This window comes from Cucurbita pepo, chromosome 3, assembly GCF_057944985.1.
Source record: "Cucurbita pepo subsp. pepo isolate OVF chromosome 3, ASM5794498v1, whole genome shotgun sequence".
Taxonomy (NCBI): Eukaryota; Viridiplantae; Streptophyta; class Magnoliopsida; order Cucurbitales; family Cucurbitaceae; genus Cucurbita; species Cucurbita pepo.
In genome coordinates, this window is record NC_141800.1 from 14,444,169 (window position 1) to 14,469,626 (window position 25,458).

At 32.7% G+C, this 25,458-nt stretch overlaps 2 protein-coding genes across 2 annotated transcripts; both read right to left on the reverse strand.

The window, feature by feature from the left end:
* Window positions 1–67: 67 nt before the first annotated feature.
* Window positions 68–4,477, reverse strand: PTAC17 (plastid transcriptionally active 17). Its single transcript, XM_023672126.2, has 10 exons — window positions 4,032–4,477; window positions 3,362–3,427; window positions 3,094–3,274; window positions 2,768–2,964; window positions 1,978–2,028; window positions 1,799–1,890; window positions 1,394–1,530; window positions 898–980; window positions 529–633; window positions 68–294 (listed from the first exon to the last, which is right to left on the reverse strand). Exons 1-10 carry the CDS (start codon window positions 4,347–4,349, stop codon window positions 157–159), a joined length of 1,368 nt encoding a protein of 455 aa, XP_023527894.1. The 5' UTR covers window positions 4,350–4,477; the 3' UTR covers window positions 68–156.
* A 1,080-nt stretch (window positions 4,478–5,557) lies between these two features.
* Window positions 5,558–13,017, reverse strand: LOC111790273 (protein TOPLESS). Its single transcript, XM_087122550.1, has 26 exons — window positions 12,766–13,017; window positions 12,146–12,273; window positions 11,858–12,037; window positions 11,666–11,779; window positions 11,438–11,596; window positions 11,016–11,193; window positions 10,816–10,942; window positions 10,585–10,694; window positions 10,302–10,467; window positions 10,065–10,174; window positions 9,917–9,986; window positions 9,764–9,837; window positions 9,591–9,686; window positions 9,408–9,503; window positions 9,189–9,316; window positions 8,829–9,063; window positions 8,569–8,730; window positions 8,375–8,476; window positions 8,082–8,228; window positions 7,798–7,908; window positions 7,531–7,710; window positions 7,320–7,448; window positions 7,141–7,236; window positions 6,693–6,881; window positions 6,433–6,599; window positions 5,558–6,103 (listed from the first exon to the last, which is right to left on the reverse strand). Exons 2-26 carry the CDS (start codon window positions 12,223–12,225, stop codon window positions 5,890–5,892), a joined length of 3,420 nt encoding a protein of 1,139 aa, XP_086978676.1. The 5' UTR covers window positions 12,226–12,273; window positions 12,766–13,017; the 3' UTR covers window positions 5,558–5,889.
* Between the last annotated feature and the right edge of the window lie 12,441 nt (window positions 13,018–25,458).

Here is a 25,458-nt window from a genome sequence, read left to right on the forward strand (position 1 = left end):
ATGGATTGATTCGATTCATCAATGTATTTGATAATATTGATAATATTAGTTATTGCTATCATTAAAATGGAGGAGAACAAACAAAAAACTCTATTAATGGTTCAAATGCAATATTTTTTCCAAAATCATGTTATGTTTCCATAAATAATCAGGTTATCACAGTAAACAAGCTTTGAAGCCTTTCTCCAACTCTTCTGCATCCAAGTTTTTTCCTATAAACACAATCTTGTTGATTCTCGGCTCGTCTGGACCCCATAATCGATCGGGCGAACCTTGGAATATATCATGAACACCCTGTCACACCCAACAGAAAGAACACATTACCGAACTCGAACTCGAAAAACATTCTGACGTGAAAACGAAGAGAAAGGAATTAATACCATAAATCTTCTAAAATTGACACCATGAACTAGAAAACTAAAGATGACCTAAGTTATGTTTGATGGTTTAGTGAAGCATAGATTTGTTCACAGTCATGGAACGGGAAAACATCATTAGTCATTAGTTTCATTGATTTTTCTCACTCACCTGAAACACGAATCGCTCATCCATACCCTGAACTGATAGGAGACCTTTCATCCGGTATATGTCATCACTACGGTCTAACAATAACGTACCGAGCCACATGTTTGCCTGATCGATACCAACAAAATGGTGAAAATCTTTCAGTTGAGCAAAACAAGCTAGTATTTATCGATTTTATCGATACCCATCGACATCGTATATGAAGAAACAATAGTTAAAGAAAATACTCATGAAACATTCTTAAGACGGGAAGGCATGAAAATATTATTAATCCAATGAAAAGAATACTAGAGTTCATTTTGATGACAAAAAAAAAAAAAAAAAAAAAAAAAAAAAAAAAAAAAAAAAAAAAAAAACCATCTCGACACCAACCTTCTCAAGATCCAAGATTCCTTCACAGACAATACTGACAGAAGAAACGCCAGGGTCGTGCGTGTGATCGTGCGAATGATGATCTGCAGTGAACAGTTGAAAAAATGACGCTAGATCAGAAAACTAAGGATGTGCAAAGACTTAGTACTACACTTCCATGATCAAGATGCTGAGCAATCTATTCAAGCATTGCATTTTGAGTAATGTGTTATAAAGTCGTAAGCAAGTTTAATTCACCAATAGGGACGTTATAAATGAGAACAAAATACGCAAGTTCTTTGTAAATTCTTGCTGTAAAATGAACTTGATTCGGTAAAACGTCAATAAAAATCTGGATGATGTTCACAGAATAGAAGGCAAAATTCATGAGGCTACCCATGTATGAACGAATCTCCAAAAGACAATTTGATTGAAGACTAGCAGGGCTGAATATAAAATGTATCAGTCAAATAATGCAGAATGGATGTGACATGATTATATGAGCGCATAATTTTACCGTGCTTGTGGTCATGTTCATGATTGTGGTGGTGATGGTCATGATCATGGTCATGGTCGTGCTCGTGCTCGTGCTCGTCATGGTGACTATGACTGGCATGGTCTTCCTTCGATTCAGTATCAATGGCACTATCTATCCTGAAAAGATGAAAAGAGGATGAGGAGAAGATCCAAACTTAACCATTCAAAATTAAGCAGGAATGGTAAGTATGAACAAATTAATTAGTACCAGGACGATAAAAAATGGCAATAAGACAAATGTAACTAACACAATAAATGGAATATAAAGGTGAATAAAAATGAATACTTGTATCCAACAAGATGTTAGCATTCAGAAAGAGTGATGACAAAAGAATCAGAGTTCTTTCAATGACGATGGAAATAATTTTAGATGGGATGAAAGTACCTCTCCAAATCAAAGCCTCCTATCCCAAGAACATAATCCAAGTCAACCTTGCCATACTTTGTCCTCTTCAGTTCAGCCATCCGGTTTATTTTCTACCATCAGAAGAAAAAAAAAACATAAATGACGTATTCGGAAGCTAATGAATCAATATACAAAAAGAAGTGTCGAGTATTACTAACCTTTATCCGTTGGACCAGATCAGCAATTTGTGGCTCGCCAACAAGATCAGTCTAGTGGTATACAGTTCATGAATTAGCCCAGCATTTTGCCCAAAAACTAAAAATTACTTCAATTAAAAATGTTAAGGTTTCTATTCTACTTTCCTTGTTTAATTCATATAGTTAGATCAGTACCATTTTTGTTCGTTCACCAAAATCATGTCCACATCTACCAAGGCTGAAATGACTCAAAATGAAATATAAAGGGATATGACTAGCTGTAAATTCTTCCAACTCGGGTTATATGCTATCTAAGTCGTGGTTGTTACTTAATTGCTTGCTAACCTATAACATGCATTCTAAAATCAATTTCCAAACGTTTTCTAAAACTTTCTGTTTCCCCATTTGCTAAAACCTTTTCTTAAGAACAGGGCTAGAGGCCGGAGACCCAAATTCTAGTTTGTTAACTTACTCGAGGGTGAGAGTAAAGGTAAGTGCTGCACAATGGCGTTGCAAGTCTTGACTGAGAGCGATTGTGACACCTAGTTAAGAGTACCACAACCAAATTTTCTAAATTACATTATCAGTTGGGCAGACATTGACATTAACTTGAATGCACAGTCCTTACAATCAGAATAACAAGCAGACTTTCTATCAAAATTGCCACGGGATTAAAAAAACTTATGGCACTAAATTTAGTGAATAAAATTGTGAGCATGCTTGGGTTTGGGGAAAAACCCAATCGCAATTTAATTTGACTTGTTTGAACATTATATCTCGAGGGGCTAAAACAGTCATCTATCATGAATACCTTGTTTACTATGATTCGATCAGCATAAGCAATTTGTTCTATAGCCTCGTTGACAATTCCTTCCGGCTTAACTTCGTCCAAGTGAAATGCTGCATGTTTGGCATCAACTAACGTGACAACACCATCCAACTTCACATCGTTAAAAACCGAGTCCTCGGCATAAAATGTCTGAATGATTGGTGATGGATTTGCCAATCCTACATATTCCAATGATGTAATAGAATATATAAGAAGACGTCACATGAAATTATCATAAATAAATACGACAGACGTGCGTTCGTTGCTACACAACGAATCCATTCTCGTGATTGAGAGACTCTTCATACCTGTAGTCTCGATCACAATATGGTCAAATTTTCCTTTCTTCTTATTAACCAGCTCTGATATCATCCGGACAAGATCACCCCTCACAGTGCAGCAAAGACATCCGTTATTCAACATAACAATATCCTCAGCACCAGTTGTTTTTGCAGCAACCAAAGAACCATCGATATCTACTTCTCCAAACTGTAGTTTTAAGACATGACACAAAGTTAAATATATAATTCAGAAGACGGAGTCGTGCGATCATGCACAGAAAGTTTTATCTCGTACCTCATTTTCAATAACCGCAATTCGCTTCCCATGCTCTGCTGTTAATATATGGTTAAGTAATGTTGTCTGCAAGATCCAAAATTTTTCTTATATTTTCCAAATAATAACCCAATGCACTGTCCACTGTTAGAAACTTAACGAAATAATCCCTCATTTTGTCCCGAAGTAGTTGACGAATAATTGCAATTCTTCTAAGCCACTTCTTTGCTTCAAAGACTCAAATTCAATCATAATCATAGTTCAACTAGCATAAACATATATCAAAGGGTTAAAGGTTCGACTCCTCTGCCCCTCATATTGTTTAACTCAAAGGGCGACAAGTAAACAAACAGCAGGATTGGAAATTTCATGGAAATGAAAAAAAAAAAAAAAAAACCCAAAACAAGGATCTATAAGATGTAAATGGAAACAAACAAAAGCCCCTAGAATTCAGAGTGAAATTCATTTAATCAATAACCTCTCTATTTTTAGGATTTGAACTATATTTTCGGAACTGATTTAGGGAAACACTCCCTTAATCCCAATCCAAACAGCATAAGACACCAAAACAACACTCCGAAGTCTACTCCGATAGTTCATAGAGAACTAAAACGGTCCAACACACAGAAACGCACGCAACCGTAGAAGAGAGAGAGAGAGAGAGAGAGAGAGAGAGAGAGAGAGTTCATACCTTCCCAGAACCCAAAAATCCAGTGATAATCGTAGCTGGAATCCGGTCATCGGGGGGAATCTTCGTCAATACATCGGATTCATCGCTCTCCGATGTGGGAGTAGCTGTGGAGGCGACCGAGAATCTTCGAGAGGTTCGTTTGGACGCGAGAGAGAAGTGGAGGGGGGCGAGAGGTGGTGATTGAAAAGACGTGAGAGTGAAGGTGAAAGGGCGAAAAGGGAGAAAAGCAGAAGGAAGGCGGGTAGAAATATGGTTGGAGCGGGTAGAAGTGAGGGTCATAAAAGCGGCGGAAGCAATGTCCAGAGAAATGGAAGCCATTGCCGGGGAAGTGAAGAAGATAAGAAAATGGTATCTGTATCAGAATTCAAAAGGAAGAGGAAGAAGATGAAGGATGAAGATTATTTTGAGGATGCTTCCCGATGTCGCATGCGTGCAACCCTTCTTCCTCGCCTCTAGATATTTCATTACATTTTCTTTTTTTTTTATTATTATTATTATTTATTTTTCATTTGATCTCAAAATGCAAAATTTAGCTTTTTTTTTTTTTAGTAAAAAATGCTAAATTATTTTTTTAATATATTTGATATTAAAATATATTATTTTAAATATGGTAAGACTTTATCTCCAACTTCCAGGCATAAGACTTGCTAACGAGAATGAATCGTTCATTTCCTTGAGTAATGCATATCTCAAATTCTTACAAAAATTCATTCTAACATTCTAACAAATTTCTAGTTTAAACATAGTTTTTACCTCGTTTGTACGGGTCCTAGTCACTGCGACCGCCTTTGTGAGAGCTGTCTCGCACCCCTAGGTATTCTCTACCTACCCACCTGTATCGGTTTCGGGTACAAGTACCCTTTTGTTGAAGGTAGTTCCAGCTTTTCTTGAGAGTATGGCATGAGTTACTTCAGCGCCGTATCGCTTAGTACACCTAGTACTCTGATACCTGAAAATAATGCCACAAACCCCATCTATTGGACTTTGGATTTAGAACCAATTGACAATGAGTCATTCCACTGTCAAAATATCACCATTAGCGAAGCAAACGCTCCTCAATCTTAATAGATGCAGAGCTTCCACATCCCCCTCCTCCCCATTTATTCAAGGCGAAATCCTATGCCTTTGTACTCAATGAGGAAGTAGGTACTAAGGTTATTGTCCATGACCACACGACCGAACCGAACCATGATTGTCACCGGGAATCAGCTATATATGACCGAATTTATTGAGCTTGTTGAGGCAATAGCTCATACACCATGGTATCACCAAAGTTGTTGAACCAAGAAATCTTCTCCTCCTCCAAACTGAAATTAAGTCTCCAATCTTTAGAAATCTTTCGACTGATAGAACCTAACTATGCAAATGAACTCCAATTTAAGTTGAGCAAATATGCAATCAACCAGTACACAACTCAAGCAATGAACAGCAAGATCAGAAAGTAAAAATGGAGTCAAGGGGGGCACCATGGGGAGCTAATAACAGTATAGGTTTATGAAAGGAAGAGAAGAAAAATTGACAAAGAATTATGAGTAAGAAGGTCACTTTGACAATTAGTAATACTCCTGCAGAATGTTAACTTACACAGAATCAGAGGAAAGAAGATAAAATCTACATCTTTTTGCTGTTTCCTTGAGTAAAACTACATATCATGAACAACAAACTGGGGGAAATGAAAAATCAACCATAAAAAAAAAAAAAAAAAAAAAAAAAAATTACAAAATACAACCAACATGGCGCTAACAAATGTTCCCAGGAGGAAGAAAAAAAAAAGGTCAACCAGTTAAAATCTGAAGTATACCTAAAGTTGGAGAGCCAGCAACCAAGCATGTAAAAGTACTCGTGCTAGCTGGCTCGATCATCTTGGGGCTTGATCTGAACCTGAAGCTCCAACTGATGGAGTCGTCGGCACACTTGATGCTGATCCATTTTCGATGGGAGGAGGCACACCCCATTTTCCTTCGGACTCGAGGGGTTCGAAGACATGAACCCCGCCATCTGACAGCCCTAAAGCAAATTGGTTTGCTTCTTGGGGATGTGCTGCAATCACTAGTGGTTGTACGGAAGCATTGCTGAAAAGAATGATAGAATGAAAGGTAAGAAAAAATGGACATGGTGAGTTTGAACTTTGAACGAGTAAGAACCGCCGAGCAGAAAATTCTCATCGTGTTTAGCTGAAGCTAACATTGTGTTTTCCATTCGCAGCACACAATTTGTATCCTTTTAACTCATCCTATGCTTTTTAAAATAAAAAAGATGACGAACAGGTGACAGAATAAACCAACAGATCAAGTCAACAAGCCCATTCCAAGAGAGCTCATTACAGCAAAACTTTACCCACTTATGCATACCCTTAAAGCGGGAGCATTACCTAAACTGCAAAGTGGAGTGAGAGAAATACCTCACACTAGCAGGAAGATAAGCTGAAGGACTAATTCGACAACGTAATCTGAGATTAGCAACGGTAAACACGCAGACAGTTGCATCCAAGAAGCTGGCATATATCATTTGACTGTCGCAAGAGAATGTTGCATGAGAGATTGGTGCACCAGATTCCCGTGGCGTCCACTAAAATGTAAATTAACAACAGAGAAGTGGGTAAGGCGTTGTTTCAAAAAACAAAGAACAGATGAACGAACAGGAGAGGGGTAAAAGAAGGACCTGCTTTACACACTCAAGCTTTGTAGTCTCGTATATTGCAATCTGAGTCTCGTGCACGACAAGAAAGTGCGCCTGGTCCTGATGAAACTGTACACGAGTGTCAGACTGGGAGGATAATGGCCTCCCATTTGGAAGTTGTAAGACTCTTGTTCTCTGCTTCTCCCACCCATCAGAGCTCCACACACAGAGCTGGATGAGCAACAAATAAATAAGTGGCTCAAATGTAAGAATTCGCCAAACATCGATAGGCCCAAACACGGGCAAAGTGTGTTCACTAAGAAGTTGAGATAAATGGTGCAGAGCTCAAATTACAAGAATCTTTATACTGGGTCAGTCTTCAGTCAACCCGTGCAATTCGACACATAATTAGATTGCTACATATCTGAATAAGGTGAAACCATACAACAAAAAGAATTCACAGACCCAACGATATGGCATAGTCAAATACCTGTGCATCAGCTCCGGATGAAACTAGCACATTCAGTAAGTGAGAGAAGGCCAAGCCAGTTATTCTTTTAGAGTGGCCTTTAAGCTTGCTCTTTACCTGCAGCATCCAAAGATTTGATTGCATAATGATTGCCACAAGGTTTAATTAGAGAATTAGGTGGGTTCCAGAGGATATTATACCTCATCCACGCGGACATTATAAATTTGAATTGTGGAATCATCCATGCCAATGGCAATTATATTGTTATCTTGTGGGTGAAAGGCAAGGAATGTGGCAGCAGGTGGTGGCGGCATGAAAGTCGTCATTGTCTGCAGTTGCAAGGAAGGTTGACATAGGTATAACTCACCGGAAAATAATTGCAATGACCGATCGAAAGGTAATATAAGTTACCTTAAATGTCATCATATTGAAGAGGGATATCTTTCCACCAGAAGCTGACATGACGTAAGAATCGTTTTTAGATAAAGCGAAGCAGGGCACAGCCTCTTCAGAACTAGTGTCAGCAACATCGTTGGTCATTAGAATGCCACTTGATGGTTGCCATAATTGCGGCAAAACATTTGCAGTTGCCTGCAAGATAGGAAAGTGTTGATTATGCCGAATGAAAGAGGCTCCAGATAGCAAACAGAAAACTGACAACATAATATCTTATGATACCTTGCCAGTTGAATTACGATCGCTTCGCGTCCATTTCCATAGCAGATGAATTGCATTTGATGCTAATGCCAAGATTGCACTTCCAGAATTTGTGTAGATCAACCTAGATATCTGAGTACATCAAGAACAAGGCATAGTCAGAGAAGAGATAACAAAGGATCCCCAGAAAATCTCAAGCTACCGATGCTCAGACTAAACCCAAAAAACACTCTATAACACAATTTAGAGAAGCCATATGAACAGGAATGAAAGCTAAATTTCAACGTATAGCGTGAATGACTTACCTTGTTTACTCGTACGTTCTCAGGCAGCCTCAAGGATCTACATTGAGATGGTTCGTTAATTTCAGTGAGCTTCCAAATCTTTGACTTGTCATTTGAATCTTCAGGAATTCTAGGTTTCACATCCCCCAAACTTCGGGTATCCCCAGCCTGGCAGATTTATAGGCTTGATGTTAAATGAATTGGTAAGAAAAAGTGTGAATTAATGTTATCATGATTTATTCATACATGCATGGAGACATAAAAATAAACAAGCTCCTACTAAAAACATTAATTTTCTAGTAAGCAACACCAACCACTCCAGCCATGGTGACGACAGAGGCGCCTCTATCGGAGGCACTACCAGCTGCGGCTGCTGCTGCCACAGCTGCAGCAGCTGAGATTGGATTTATTGTGGGCTGAAAATTCAAACAAGGTAAATTAGATATTTAGCAGAAGAGTTAACAATATGGTGAAGGGTCACATTAATTAAAACATACAATCAATCTACCTTTGTCCCAGCCTCTGACGTTCTAGATGCATCATATGAAAGATTTTCAAATGTTCTTAGTAGCCGGACTCCATCCACATTAGCCAAGATTTTAATTCCATTCTCATTGCCAGAAACAGCTAAAAGGGTGCCATCCTTGTTAAAGCGGATGCGTGGACTTGCCTATGATATTGAGAGGAATGAAAAGAAAACAGTAAGAAATAAGCAACTGTCAACTATAGTAGTTTTCAATTTTCCAGTTTACTTGCATGAAAACTTACCGGCAGCCCGCCATCAGCATCAACAGTCGTTAGAAGTTGAACATTGTCCATGTCCCAAAATTTAATGGAGAAATCATCACCAGCAGCCAAAAACCGATTTTTCGTCGTATCAAATTGTACAACACCTAGAGACCGCTTGCGGAACCCTTGATAAGTTCTCTTAACAGCTCCTTCACTCTCATTCCATTCAACAATATAGGACTCTCCATCTTTACTTGTCCCACATGAGAAGAGCCTAAAACACCCATGACCAAACGAAAAAGTGAGATAGAAATAACAATTCTTTAAACTTCTATACTATGGACCAAAAAAAAGGCAAGTCCAAGCAACCCCCAATACAACTGAGTAAGTATGACACACCTAGTACCATCTGCACTGTATGCCATTGTTGTGCACCAACGTCCAGGAGCATCATAATCAACTCGTGAGCCCATATTATCATATAGCCACGCCTTTATCTTTCCATCCAGTGCTGTTGAAAAGATGAACTAAGAGAGACAAAAACATACATGTAGCAGATTAGGCAGAATAAGCATCAAGCAGCCTCACAAAAACTTGGGTTGCACATCAAGGGCAAACCTGAATGCTTTCCTTGTAGTGAGGGCAAACAGAGTAAACAGGAGCCTCATGGCCTTCAAATGTAAATTGTCTTGCACCATTTCCAGCATCCCAGACCTAACAACATCCAAAGAGAAGAGAATTGTCAACAAACGGAATCCCTTTTCCCTTCATTTAATGACCCAAATAAGAAATAAGACTTACTTTAATCGTCTTGTCATCCCCGCATGTTATGACGCAAAGTTGTTTATTGGGGTTAGAGAATGCTAGATCATTAACTCCACCGACATGAGCATCAATCTGATTTACAAATTTCAGTGTCATTCTACAAAACGGGAAGAGTAAACAAACGATACGATACACTTAATCATACACACCTCCAGGTGCTGTCGCATGTCATCACCACCATGATAGGAGTATATTTGAACAATGTGCCTCGAATAGGCAACACCTATACCAGATTGGCATTTATTCAACAACCAACGCTCACTTTGATAACATAAAATTTACAAGGAAACATACTATCTTACCAAATAAAGAACCATCGGGGCTCCAAATAACACGGTTCACTGATACATCAGGCTCTTTAAGTAGAGCTGCCTGGAAATCATCAAGATAAACTCAGATTTCACTAATTGTGATAAGATGTAATCTGCAACATTAGTATACACAGAATACCTGTAAAGGCATTGAACATGCATTGAGATCCCAGACTTTAAAACTCTTTGAAATAAGTCGCTCCCTAGATCCAACTTCCCATAAGCCTATTTCACCCACATTTGTGCCAACTGAAAAGAGATTTTTCTTCATATTTGTCAATTTTGATAGGAATGCCCAAATAAAGATATCATCTACAGATACATTATTATATTGATAGTTTAAAAGTTAGATAATACCAAATAAATTTAAATATACCAAGAAGCAGAGTTTGTTGGACAGGATGGAAATCCATGCTCATAGGAGATGACCCTTGATTCAGTGTTCGCACAACGTTCTTCGGCAAATCATCTGGAGCATTAAAAGCTTGTGCATGACCATGACCAGCAAATGATACTGGCAGAACATTAACTGGTAGATTTACCTTCATTATATGGAAAAAAGAGGCAGTATGAACAAAACATAAGTTGTGCACAGGTCTGACATTCCTGGAATTGATCTAGAATCATGAGAACATAAAATGAAGGAAAAACTAAATTACCTCATCAGACATCCCCATAGGTTTTGGCCTTTTAGAAACATGTTCAGAATCAGCAGAAGGGTATTCTACAGAAGGATTAGTTGGAGGAGTCCGTGGATGTTTCAAAGCAGCTACAAATAAATTTTTTATAAAAAAAAAAAACTCTCAATCATACAAGACCCTTACAGTAGCTTACATCAGCATGATAAGTCAATAACTATAAGCACTTAAAAACATAGGAAATCAACTTACCCGGGATAGATGGAGCACCAAGACCAATGGCACCTCCACCAGAAACGGCAGGATGAGTAACAGCTGAGGGATTGGACATCCAACCAGCAAGAGGTGCTGGAACTGGTGCTGCCGTGGGCTGAAAAGGCTGAACAGAAAAACACAGTTTTTTAAGGTGCATGTTAAGTCAATGAGATTAACAGTTACAACAGATAACCCACCCCATGCGCTCCAAGAGGAGGAAAACCTCCTGGTTTGGGTAAGGATCCAAGAAGTGGATTGTTTGCAGGCGAAGGAGCCCGAGCACCATTTGGTTGTCCACAAGAATGATCCACAAAAAGGGTTTTAATATCTGGATTTGGTCTAGGGTTTTTACAAAGTTGATGCTGCCAATTTAAGCTGCAATTAACAATTTGACTTAGTGTTTCATTTATACAATAAATTCGTTAAGTACAAATGAATGCTTCGAGTTTCTAGAACAAGAAAACGTCAGTAAGTAATGACATATGTTAACAATCAACACTTTGAATCACAGGTAAATAAATTTTCATTAAGCAAAAAAACTGTGTTTGTATTGGAATGAGATAATTGTTAGAATGTGAATGATTCGTGGAATAAAAACTAGAAATGCAGGATAAATCACCTTTGATTAATAAGAGTACGCAATCTTGAGTTCTTAAGGTGAGGAAACTGCAATTTATCCCGGAACAAAGGATTTGCTTCAATTAGCTTCTTCAACTCGACCAACATAATTGCTCGTGCAGACTTCGTATCGCCATACTTAGATAGTTGTTCATTTTCCCTATTAATAAGGCAGTGCATTAACAACTAGCTGTTCTAAAAATCATATCCAATGAATGTAATGCCATACCTAAAATTCTCCAGCGTCAATAGCTGAGTAATCTCCTTGAAAAGTTCTTCATTAAACGTGGAAAAAACTTTTAAGTCCTTTACTAAAATATCTACAGCCTTGGAGCGATCATGCCTGATACAATTGCAAAAGAAGTTTTAAAAACAAATTTGCAAACAGAGAACAGCATCAAAATGGAAAATGTGCGCTTACTTGTCCAATGCCTCGAGATACTTCTGCTTCCTAATCTCAAAAAATATTTTCATTGAATAGCGATTGTCATCAACTTTGGTAAAACCAGAGAGGTATTTCTCAACTTCATCCCAGTTCCCATTGTGCACCTCGTCCTCAAAATATTTCATATTGAAGAAAAATCCAGATTCCTGCTCAAGCCTATTATGGAAAACAAAGCAATTAATGCTGCAAATTTAAGCACCAAATTCTGAAAAACAAACTAATCCACAGAAAAAGCACCCAAAATAAAAGACTAAAATATCCCACTTGTGAACTGTCTCCTTAAATTTTTCCTCATCGAGAAACTGTAAGATCAAGAACACCAGCTCCCTACTGAGGGACGACATCACTACCGCCTCCGTTTTTATCAGTATTAGCAGAAAAAACCGCTAGATCTGGAAAATAAGAATCAAACACAGATATGTAAGAGATCGAGCAAAATACCTAAAGAATCAAACAGAAAATTAAAAGGAGCACTGAAATTTTGTTCCTCAGACCGAAAATCAGAACACGATGGAAACAAAATTGGGTTCAGCAACCAACAAAATAGATACAAAATCGAAGGAATAGATAAAATTACGACAAAAAGAAATTAGCAGAGAGGCATATTACTTCGACTAAAATTGGTTGAAAAGTCAAAAATAATTTTAGGGTTTTCTATATACAGAGAGAGAAAGCGGCTTTAAACCCTACGGGAATCGAAGATGCAAAAGAACAAATAATGGAGAGAGAAAGGATGGTTAATAGTTCAACCATATAAATAAATTAAAAAAATTACAAATCCAGAAAAGAAAGATTATCTTAAAGTGATAGATTCGTCGAACAGAGCGAGAAATCGAGAAACTGAGAGAGAGAGAGAGAGAGAGAGAGAGAGGCTCTCCTCATACCTTGAAAGCAAAACGAGAAGGGTTGGTTCAGAGAACAAAAAAACAGAAACTCAGAACAGAGAGAGAGCTAAGAGAAGCTTTCTCTCTCTCACTTTCTCTCTCTCTCTCTCTCTCTCTCTCTCTCTCTAAGAATGAAGACTTTCACTCTCTCTTCTCTCTTCTTTCTTCTTCTTCTTCTTCTTCTTCTTCTCTCTCTCCTAAGCTTATCTCTCTCTCTTTCTCTCTCTTTCTCTCTCTTTCTCTCTCTTTCTCTCTCTAGAGAAAAATTCATGAAGTTGCAGAATGGTGATTTTTATATAGGGACCAGAAGACAGCTAAAGCAGATGATAAGCGAACCTACTTATCAACGGATAAAATAACAAAAAATATTAAAAATATAATAAGCTATCATTATAACTACAGTCCCGATTCGTAATAAGTGCAGTTTCAGTGGGCCCCGCTTAGCCGGCTTCAGTTTGTCGACTTCATCGGCGCGGAATCTGCAAGCTAAGAATAGGAAAGGAAAAAAAAAAATTAAATAAATAAAATATTTTATTTACCTCCGTGGTTAAAATACGGTTCCAAATCTTTTAAATAATTCCCATTTTATTTTTCTTTTATTAATTTATTCTTAAAATGTTGTTTTTCTTTTTCTTTTTCTTTTTTACCGCAATTATCTAATCTAGGCTTTTCCTTTTTAGTAAAATAAGAGAACAAAAATATAGAACTCTCAAACATGATCTATATATTTCCATTTTTTAAATAAAATTTTAAACTTTTTTAGAATAAAATTAAAATTTTAAATTTTAAATTGTAAATTCTCATTTTTTTTTTTAAGAATAAGTCAACGTATTTAAATAAAAACATATTTTTACTAATTACTCACAAAACAAATTATAAAATATTGTGAACATAAAAAATTCAAATAAATATTTAAAATAACAGATAACCTTTTTTGCCATTAATTGGTATTTAATGGGTTAGTTATGCTTTAAAATTTTCTTTTTTTATATATATTCATATATTTTTCTATATATAATTCAACCAATTTTTTTAAATAATGTTTGCTTATTAACGGAAAATTAGTATATTAAACGATTTAATTAAGCTTATTAATAATTTGATTATTAAGATGGATCTGGTCGGATGTGAAACGGATCCACAGCTCTAAGTATCCAAACCGTTGGATTAAAATGTCAACCATGTTAGATCAACTCTCCGCCGCATCAGACGGTGGCGGCGAGTTCCACAATGGCTTCCCGGCTTCCTAAATTCAGAAAATAAATTAATTAATTAATTAATTAATTTAATTAGTCGCTCAGATCCCCCAATAAACGACAAGATTTATCGGGAGAGGGACCCGCAAAATTTGGCCCCCAGATTTGTCAAAATTTACACAGCCGTGGGACCCACTCCAAAGAGATGCGTTACTCATTATATCACGTGATACAGTTTTACGGTTCATCATTTGCGAGACGAGAAGGATAAATACGATATATCACGACTTTTCGTGAGAAACTTGTTTCAAATCAAGATCAATACGTGTGTGGCAAAATCGTAATTAATAAACATGTGTAGGGACTGTTTGGTAAGAGAGGTGAGCGTGGGCCCCTTGTCCCTTTCCAGCAGTACGTATATTTTCATGGCTTTTTGAGTTTAGCGCCCCATCTTTTGAATTCTGATTGGCTAACCATTATTTTTTTTTATTATTTAAATTTTAAATATTAATATTTTCCAAATTTAAGCTTTAAAATATTTTTAAAATATCCACTAAATAACTCGAATGTTAACGATAAAAAAAATACAAACACATACCGACTTTGACCATCACTTCTATTTTCGGTATAATTAAATGTGCATTACTCATCTGATCATTAACACGTGCACATTAGACCTACCATACGAGTATCTCTACAGACACTATGTCTGCATACACTCACACAAGCCTACAGAAGTAACTAACCACTAAATACGAAGCAATAAGTTCATTAGATCGAACCTTGCGTCGAACTTTGGTCAACCTATTGAATACTAACTGCTTTTAATAAGTTTACTTTTGTATAAAATGTTATATATACACGTGCCTATTAAGTTAATTCAATGATAAGTTCACACGGATCGGTCGATATGGTCTAAATAGGCCAACTCATTGACTAAATGAATAAGATCGAGCTATACCAATTGAACTTTAATTCTAGACCGAACGTAGATAGAATTGGACCGTCCTCGGGACCCCGGGCTATTAATGAGAATTAGGTAGCGGGACCATTTTCTTCTCTTTTCTTGTTCTTTTTTTTTCCCCCCATTTTTAGTTGGAGATAAAACAATAACAATGAAAATCCATTTCCATAAATGATGAAATAATAATATTATTTATTTATTTATTATTATTATTAGACATTCCTGCCGAACAGACAACATTAAAAAGAGAGGACGACTTGTACTCATAAAAAAAGCCGACAAAGTCATAACGCGCCTTGGAAGCGCGTGATTGCACGGATTTGACTGACAGGTGAACAAAAATGACCGGAGGACTTTGTGCCAGGTGGGACCCAGACTGTTTTTTGCCCCCCGAAAAAAATTGGTAAAAGTAGAAAAAAAATAATTTAAAATTAAAATAATCCGGTGTGGGCGTAAGCAGATTTGATACCGTCGGGGGTAAGTTAGAACCGTACGATTGTATGTAATACTGATCTCTCTCCGTGTGACTGTTGGATCTTTTTTAGTCAGTCAGTCAGCGCGTGTGATTTTTTTAATCTATCTGGTGGGTCCCACATGTTCTATCTCAACCCTAGTGGTTATAATTGTTATGATTTTTATTATTTATTTATAATAATCTAAAGTAATTTTTTATATTTTGAACAAATCTTAAATGAAAATCTATCATTAATTTATTAAAAAAATTAATTTCAAACCACTAATTTCTGATTAAAAATTAATTGTTATAGTATACGAATAAGCCTACGTCTAATAATTTGAACTTTTTTTATTCAATTTCGTTCTCGGGACTGAAATTCGTGAATTTTAATAGTTCTTACCATTAATAAATATTGAAAAAAATTATTGAATATGAGTATCACATCAACGTACGTTTATGTCGTGCCACGCATTTGATATCACCTATTGATAGGGAGCAATAATTTGTACTATATATGTAGACCGGTAAATGAATTTGTTTATTGGTTTTATGATTGAGACATTATTTGTAAAAAATCAATTTTAAAATTAAAAAAAAAAAAGTACATTTTTCAAACTTGTAAGATGTCAATTAGAGCCCAACTCAATAAATTAAATACCCGTTAATTTTCTTTATAATTGAAATCAAAGGTCGAATCTCACTGTAAAAAAAATATGTATTTAAAAAGATTTACAAAAATCAATCCGACCCAACTAATCTAAATAGTCAAACGTCAACTAAACTACAGTTTCAACTAGTTGATCAAATATTTAAATTTCTGCCCACATGTTACTGATCTCGAAAAAAAATCATGTTCGTTAGATAAGGGAGAGTTCTATGGTATATATAAGTAATGACTCTTATTCAGTGATACGGGCCTTTCAGAATAGATCTAATATCAAAACCACGAGACGTTATGCTCACAATGAATATGCAGAGGCTCGTTGTCGGTATCAACTCGTATCGAAGTTATGAACGTGAGTCTATTAGGTCGGGTTCTCCAAAATTTTCCTTTTTATTGTTTATTAGGTGAATCAATACTTTACAAGAACAAACATTTGCTAAACAAAGAAAAGTCCTTTACAAAAAAGCAAAAAAATAAAGTAAAAAATAAAAATAATAATAATAAAGAAACTAATCGTGTGGATTTTTTTATTGGTTTTATTTTTTATTTTTTTCAGCTCAATTATTATCTCACTATTCTCAACATAATTACAATAAATAAAATAATTTAATGTCGTAATTTTAGAAATTATAATTGACCCACGAATTATTGAATAATACATTATTAGTTATTATTAACAAAGTATTAAATCGCTACAATTCACATAAAATAAATAAAAAGTATATATTAAAAAAAATAAAAAGTAGGTAAATTAATAATTGAATATAAAGTTTGAAAAGATGAATTATTAAATCAAATATTTAAATGAAATTAAAAAAATATATTCTTCTAGAAAAAAGAAAGAATTAGGAAGTAGTAGGGCATGGTGGTCCTATTAAAGAACTAATAATTACCTTCCCTAACAAAGAGATCAAGCAAAAGATATTCCTAGTTTTTTTTTTTTTTTTTTTTTAATCAATTATTTTAGGATTCATAAATTATTAAATGAAAATAAAATTATTTATTTATTTAAGAGTTAAAAATTTCGATAAAATTATTGATAGTTAATTTGTATATGGAAACTTTATTATATAAAAATTACCGAGTAAATGAATAATAAAAAACGAACTAAATAACTATACAATTTAAATTGATACGACCCGATAATTTTAGGGTCAAATTTAATTTTTTTAAAAAATATTTTTATTTAAAATATAAAATAAAGGAGATTATGATAAGTGTAGTTATATAAATGGGATAAAAAATAATCAAATTTTGGAAAATAAACAAATTTGAGAATAAAATCACTCATGAGAATATTTGTTAGCTTCCCTTATTTATCAAATCCAATTTTTTTTTTTAATTAATTAAGATAGTATAATAGAGTGAGTATTAAATTTGAATTGACTTAAATAATGCCAAATAAATCATCGTTCTATACTGTACACGTTCACTTGATTTTTTTAAAGTTCGTGTTTTTTTTTTATAAAATATTATAAACTAAATTTATTCTTTACCCGCTTCGACAAATACGGTATGAATATAATTTAAAACTTAATTTGGGAAATAAAAAATAATAATGAATTAAAATATTAAAAGAAAAAAGAAATTAAGAAAATTTGATTACATGATTAAATTAAGTGTTGGGAGATAAAAGTTGATGCACAAATGGACAAGAGGATTGATGAGATGGGATATCACTTTCGGCAATATCTTTTTTTTTTTTTTTTTTTTAAATTATATATATATTTATTTATTCTTGTAATATAAATTTTATTTTAATTAATGCAGTGAATGTTTCGGGAGGAGATATTGGCGTGTAGTGAGTATATCGCGATATATCGTAAATATCATTTCTCGTTGTGAAGAGATGTCAGTTGTCAGACAGTGGGTCTATTTTTCTTTTATTTGGAAAGCAACCTCTCCCTATCAATGACCCCTTCTACTTTTTTTTTTTTTTTTTTTTTTTTTTAAATTCTAATTTTAATTTTAATTTTCTCTCTCCTCTATGAAAATGAAGTAATTTAAAAAAATTATAATTTTAATTATCATACTACTTTCAGATCTGATATTCTAAAAAAAAAAAAAAAAAAAAAGGTTTTTATATTTATTTTTCAAGTTAAAATACCATTTATTTTGAGTTTATTTTTATTTTAATTTAGGATTGTGTCTTAAAAAAAATTCAATTTACCCGTTTATGTCTAATTTTTTAAATATAATAATAATATTAATTTAAATTTTTTTATTTGTTGATGTAATAAAAATTAATTTAGAAAAATCCAAGGGATTTTTCAACAACAAAACAAAAGGAATTGGACCCACCGGAATTTTCGCAAAATATAATATTTATTCGTTTTTTTTTTTTTTTTTTTTTTTGTTCCGTCTTTTAAAATAATTGGAGTTTGATGTGATTTTTATTTACAAAAAAATAAAAAATAAAAAATTTAATTTTCTTTTCTTTTTAAAGATAAAGATGTGCATTTTAAAACTAAATAAGCTCTTTTGTAGAAAATAAATTTAAATATTAAATATTTAAGAATTAATATCTAAAAATTCAATATTTATTTATCCCAAACTTAAATAATGAAAATTTGTAGTAAAATTATTTAAAAATAAATAAATTTGAAAATGTTTTTATTGTCAATCAACATCAGTGTAATATGGACTCCACATGATGCAAACGTGGTCAAAAGAAGGCCATTGGTTTGCAATAATTTAATTATTTTTTTAATAAATATTTAATTTATGTGTGGCAAAATAAAAGATAATGATGGCTATGAATATACATATACCAAATAAATATTTTTTATTAAATATAATTTGATTTTTTTTTTATTCTTAAAATTTGGACTTTCCATATTGCATTAAATGCTTCAAATTCACATTATTCATAGGACATTTTTTTTGGGTGAATATGATTGATGTATTAAATAAAGGTGGATGAAGCTTTATGTCATTATAGTTTATTATTATGTTGGATTTAATTATTATAATTATAAAAATAATTATGCCAAACACTAATATTTATTAAATATTCTCGTAGCCTTGAGTTGGATTATAAACCTATTTTTTGGGTTGTTCGGATTGACCCAACTAAAAAAATGTCAACTCGTAAATTTGTCTTAACAGAATCTAAATTAAAAAAGACAAAAAAAAAAAAACCAACAGAATCTTTATATTTCAGATTGAATAGTCTGAATTCATAAAATATCAGACGATGTTAACACCATACTTTAAAAGTAATTAGACAAAACATGAATGGGACCACTTAGATACCTTAATTAGTGGAAGTTTAGGACATTTATTTATTTATTTATTATTATTATTATTATTATTATTTAGCTCATTTATTCTGTCTTGTACGTTTTCCTTTCCTTTTATTTTTATTTATTCCATATTAATCTGTATATATCTAATATAATATATTTGCACAAAAATATAATTTGACTTTAAATCAAAATTCTACAACGTTTTTAATTAAAATATTTTTTATTATTTAAATTTTTGCGTTGACTTAGAATTTACATCTTTTATTCACGAGCTAATTTTATAATTTAAATTATATTTTAAAATTTACGAGTTTAAATAGTAAAATATTAATATTAATATTAAATTCTTAAAAAAGGAATTAATAAGCACAAGAATTTAACCGTAATTAGTAAAGTGATTAATGGGTTTGGTGTGGAGAATTTCAAATATTAAAATATAATAAAATTTAATGAATGAAAAATAAAACGTATCTTTCGATTTACTTTCTTTATTTGCCCCTTAAGTTTCATCTATTTACCGGTGGACTACCTACCCCTCCGTCAACGTCTAAAAACCCCCCATTGAGTTAGACCTCACTCACGCGCTCCGTCTTCGAAGTCATGCTCACGCGCGCTCACCCGATTTGGTAAAGCGACACGTCACCTTCTTCTCCCTTTTCCTTTTCAGTTGACATCGATAAACTCTTAAAAAAGGAAAAAAGTTTTTAAAAAATAAAAAGATATTTGTTTTCTATTTTGATTTTGATATTGACAAATCATACTTTTTTTTTTTTTTAATCTTTAAATGTGCTCAAACTTTTATGTTTGTAAACTTATTTCAATGTAATAAAATAATATAATTTAAATATAAAAGTAAAAGGATTATATATATCAACCTAAGTATAATGCAATTGAATATTTTTAATTGGGTTGAAAAAGGTGAGGTTGTATGTATAGAGAATGACGACAGGTGATTTGGGAGGTCAATAGGGTGGAGCTGAAGAGTAATCAATCGGCTCCGCCTGCAGCGTGAAAGCCAGTAGTGGTGGTGGAGAAGAATAGTAGAGCATTCAGAAGCCATTGAAAGAAAGGATCAGTGTTATTAAATCAAAAAGACTCTGATACCATGACAATGTTTGCTTAATCCACCATACCTAAATGGTGCGTGAAAATTCTCTATTTATAATTCAAATAAATTACAATGATATAGATATTTGTCTTATAATAATATATCAAATATGATTTAGATGGTAAACTATAATTTAGTATTAAATATCCTTAACAACTACCAAACATATTATACCCTCGACGAGAGACGTGCACGCCCGCATTCTCAAGGGGTTAAGATCGATGATGAGCTTATTTCTTCACGTGCATCATCATCCTATGCATTTTTATCACTTCCTGAGAATAAATAATATTGACATTAAAACGCGATCGAAAATGCTATATTAATTTTTTATTTTATAAAACTATTTGTAATTTTGTATTCATGTATTTATATATTTGACTATATTTTTATTTTAAAAGAAGTTAGGAGAAATAATAAACAAAACCCTAATGGGCCAATATATATAACAAAATTTAAAAATAAATTAGTTTATAATTAATCTCCTTGCCGTACAATACTCTCATAATAAATTTATACTTTTAATTTGAGAAGAAAAAAAATATATTAAAATGTCCTTTATATGACGTCAGTGTTTCGAATTTATATTTTTCGAAAAATAATAATATTGTTACATAATTCGTTTTGATGCGACTTGTGGCGCGATTGCAAGAGAGCGCGATAAACCATCGTGTCGTGAATATTTTCGCGATAAATTGATATTGGCGAGAAGTTGACTGAGGAAAATATGGGTGGGAAGTTGAGGATTCGACACGGTTTGTGAGTGACTTGAGACCAATAGGAAAGGTTTAGGTAGGGACCACAACTACTACTTTGTTGGGAAAGAAATTATACCAAAAAAAAAAAAAAAAAAACCGCTCAGTTCGGTAAACCGGTTGTCACCGACGAAATAATGCAACAAATCCAAATAAACCTTTTTTTTTTTTTCTTCTGTAAAATAAAACATATTTAATCCATCAAATTTAATTTTATAAATATACGTTTATTATCCATAATAAATTCATAGTCAAAATTTAAGTAGTTTTTTGAATTTTGAAGACTTTAAATTTAATTTTAAAAAGTTAAATATTACTAAATATGATCTTAATCATTATATTTTTAAAATTAAATTTATTTATTTTCTTTATACAATAACCTCGTCACAATCCTACCATCAAAAAATTTCTCGAAACACACTTTATTATTAATTTTAAATTAAAATATTTATGTTCAAACAAATCAAACAATTTAATATTATGAATAAATTTTTTGAACACATAAAGAGAGAGGAATAAAAGGAAGGGTAGGTTTGGATTCATTTAATATTTAGCATTCTTTAATATTCTAAAGTAACTTTTCTTTTTAATTAAACAATTTCTTACCACAAAAATAAAAAAATAAAACAATTTATCGTGAGAAATACAATATATCGCGATATATTGGATATCATTGGGAAATACAAAATGTCACTTTCATTACTTTAATCTCTCCTTATTGTGATTGACAATTCATATTAATTCCCACTTTGACTAAATTTTAACTCTTCTTATATTATTATTATTATTAATCATATTTCATCAATCTTAGTTTCCCATATATTAACCTTCTTATAAATAAATAAATAAATAAAGAGTAATTTCATCAACTTTTAAACTCTACCTCCAGTTAAATTTTAATTGACTATGAAATTAAATTTATATATATAAAAAATAATTTATTATAAAACTATTTCAAGAAAGAGAAGGAATATATATATATATATAAATAAAAAGAATTGATGTATATTTGTCAAAATCTGATTGGACCAAAATTCCACCTCATCTCAACCACTAAAATATTATTAATTCATTTTAGCATCACTAATTTTCGTTTTATATATAAATATTTATAAGTAATTAAAAAGAGAGAAAAAAAAAAGAAATTGAGAATCACGTGAAAATGAAATGAATCGCCTCCAATAACGAGACAGCATGTGGTTGGATTGATAATTTGTCCACTGAGAAAATAATATAAAATAAACATTTTTTAAAAAATTAAAAAAGGAATTAATTTAAAAATTAATAAAAAAAAAAGAATATTCTTGACTTTATGTTCCCATTCAGTTCAGTCCCAATAATTAAGAACTAAAATACCTTTATTCATTTGTTTGTCTCTTTCTTATCCCAGCATTGTTTTAATATAAATTAAAATTAAAAAAATAAAATAAAAGCAATGTGGGCCATCCTGTTACCCACCATACCCCATGCACTTAATTTCAAATTAATTAAATAAATCAATATATTTATTTAACATATTATATTCTTCAGATTTGAATATCCACTTATTTTCTGAAAATTAAAAATAAAACAAAAAAAAGAGAAAAGAATTTATTAGGAGGATCTAGATTTGGAAAAATAATGGAGTGAAAGGAAGGTAATATGGGGAAATTTGTGAGGACAAAAATGGAATTTCCCGCTTTTCTTTTTGTAGTCACTTTTAAAAAGGGAAAGAAAAATAAAATAAAATAAAGGGAGGGGTAGGAAAGTCCGAGAAGAAGATATGAAAACGATATATCGCGATATGATATAAATTTATTTATTTATTTATTTATTGAATTAAAATAAGGGATTGATTTAGATCTCAAAATAATAATAAAAAAAATAAGAGAGTGGGATGGGACTTTGAAGTTGGACGGAGGACGGGATACCCTTTGTGGTGGGACCCACTCATTTAGTATATATTTATAATTATTTTATTTTTTTAAAAACTTTATTTTACCTTTTTGTACCTCGCCATTATCAAAATAAGGTCAAATTAATAAAATTATACACCAACTTTTTTACCTTTTTACTTTTACATTTTAGGTCAATTTCAACCCAAATTTTACTTATGAATGATGTATGTTTTAATCCATTAAATTAAATTGATTATAAAAAAAAACGTTCTAACTAATTTAAAATGAAGTATCATTAGTTTAGTTTGATCTTCTGTTGATTGGACGAACAACTGGACTAACTATGTTAAACATAATTCGTTAAGGACATCGTTGCAAACAAAGGAAACCTATTCATAAATTCAATTATAAGTTAAGTTTTTCCTCCCGACTTACGTAGTCCTACCCTTCCTCATTTCTATAAATTAAGTAATTTAATATTTCCTGTTTCTTGAGCAGGTTAAACGAGACAACATTGGTTCGTTCGTTCGTTCAAGTTTGTTGGATGGGATAAGTAAAGTCAACTTATCTCCCTTCTGCTTTTATTCTCGAGAGTTAATCTTTGTCTGGTTCGTGTTGAATTTTTGATATTACAAAGCGTTCACCTTTTTATTTTATTTTTATTTTTATTTAAAAAGTATCAATTATGTGGACCTTAAATTCAAGAAAATTCAGTTTCTGGTATTTAAATATTTAAATATTTAAATTATGTGGATGGTGACATATATAATTTTAATTGCCTAAATATTATTTTAAAATAAAGTTTCCGGACGAATAAGATAGATGTCATTTTCTACCACAGAATTTTCAAATTTCAAACAACTTGGATCCACTGGGGACACTTTTGTAATTTCACTAGCTTCCAAATAATTGACTTTTTATGATTGATAACGACATAAAATTATATATTTAATTCAATACTTATTATTGCTAAATTAAGCAAAGCTAATAATAAATCAAATTTCTTAAAGGAAAAAAAAAAGGAATATTTTAATTCCCCATGATATTGTACAACACGAGTAAAAAGACCATTTTCTCCTTCATATCCACGACATTTTTCTTTAGTTTTTTAATTAAAAAATATAAAAGTTTATCCTAAATATTACATAAATCCTACGTCCTAAACAAACTATTCATTTGTTTAAAGTCGAACGTTAGTTCCTAAAGGTTCTATGAGGATGATACGTACCATAACGACCATCTCACCCAAACAATGTAAGGTTAGACGGGTTATCCAATAAGATTCGCCGAAGTAAGCGTAAGCTGATTCAGACATCTACGGATGTCAACGAGCATAATAGATACCAGTCAAAGGGACGTAATATAAACAACAACTCTCGAGTTCAACGTCAAGAGAATAACAAACACTTGAAAAGGATATTGCCAGGAAGAATCATGCACCGACGAGCGTTTTCTTGAAAAGCAAGCGCGTAGAGAAAGCGGGTGTGGGGTAAATTTCTAGAAGGAAAGGGAATATAGTAAAAGGTAAAAAAAGTGAAAAAGGGTAGGGAGAATCGAGAAGGGTAAAAGAAAAGAAAGGTTCTTTCAAAAAAGAATCCTCCTTTATTTTCTTTATTTTCTTTATTTTCTTTATTTTCTTTATTTTCTTTATTTTCTTTATTTTCTTTTAGGTACAGAGCCAAATAAATAAATAATATTTGTAAATTTAATTGATATAATTATAAATATCATTTTTTTATAAATAAATCTAATTTATTTTTTTCATTGTGACAAGGCCCAAAAGCCCAAGCCCAGGCCCAGTTCAGATAGGCTCACCCTCCAAACCCATTTCTTTTAAAGGCCAAGCCCATTACATAAATCACATTTAAATTATCATCACAAATATTTATTTAATTTAGTGTGGAAAATTTCTATTTATCTTGGGCTAATGATGGTTCGTGTTTGAACGTGCTCGAACTTGTAGATATGACCTCTACGAGCTATGGGCACTCAAGTTCGATATGATTCAAAATATGCATCGTAGTCGAACATTGTCGTTGCCATTCAAGACGTGTTGTCATAGTTGCTAGTTGGGAAGGGGAACTTGACCCATTTGAGGGCAGTGTGCTTATCATTGCTTATTTTAGTTTGGTACATGGTCTAAGGGAGACATCAACCTGCTCGAAATTGCGTTGTTCAAGTTATTGTCGTGCAAAAAAAAAGTTTCACACGTGGGTCATATAGAAGTCTTGTCAAAGGTGTTGTTATTCGAAGGAGACCCACGAGTCTTGTTAATCTACTCACATTGAAGACTAGAGATTCTATTTAAGGAGACGTAGACATATCTAAAACCACTTAAAAATAATTGTCGCCCAATATGTTATAATTTGATAGTGGGCAAGGGAGTTTGCGAGAGTAAGGAGCATTTGACGGTGGGGGTGGGGG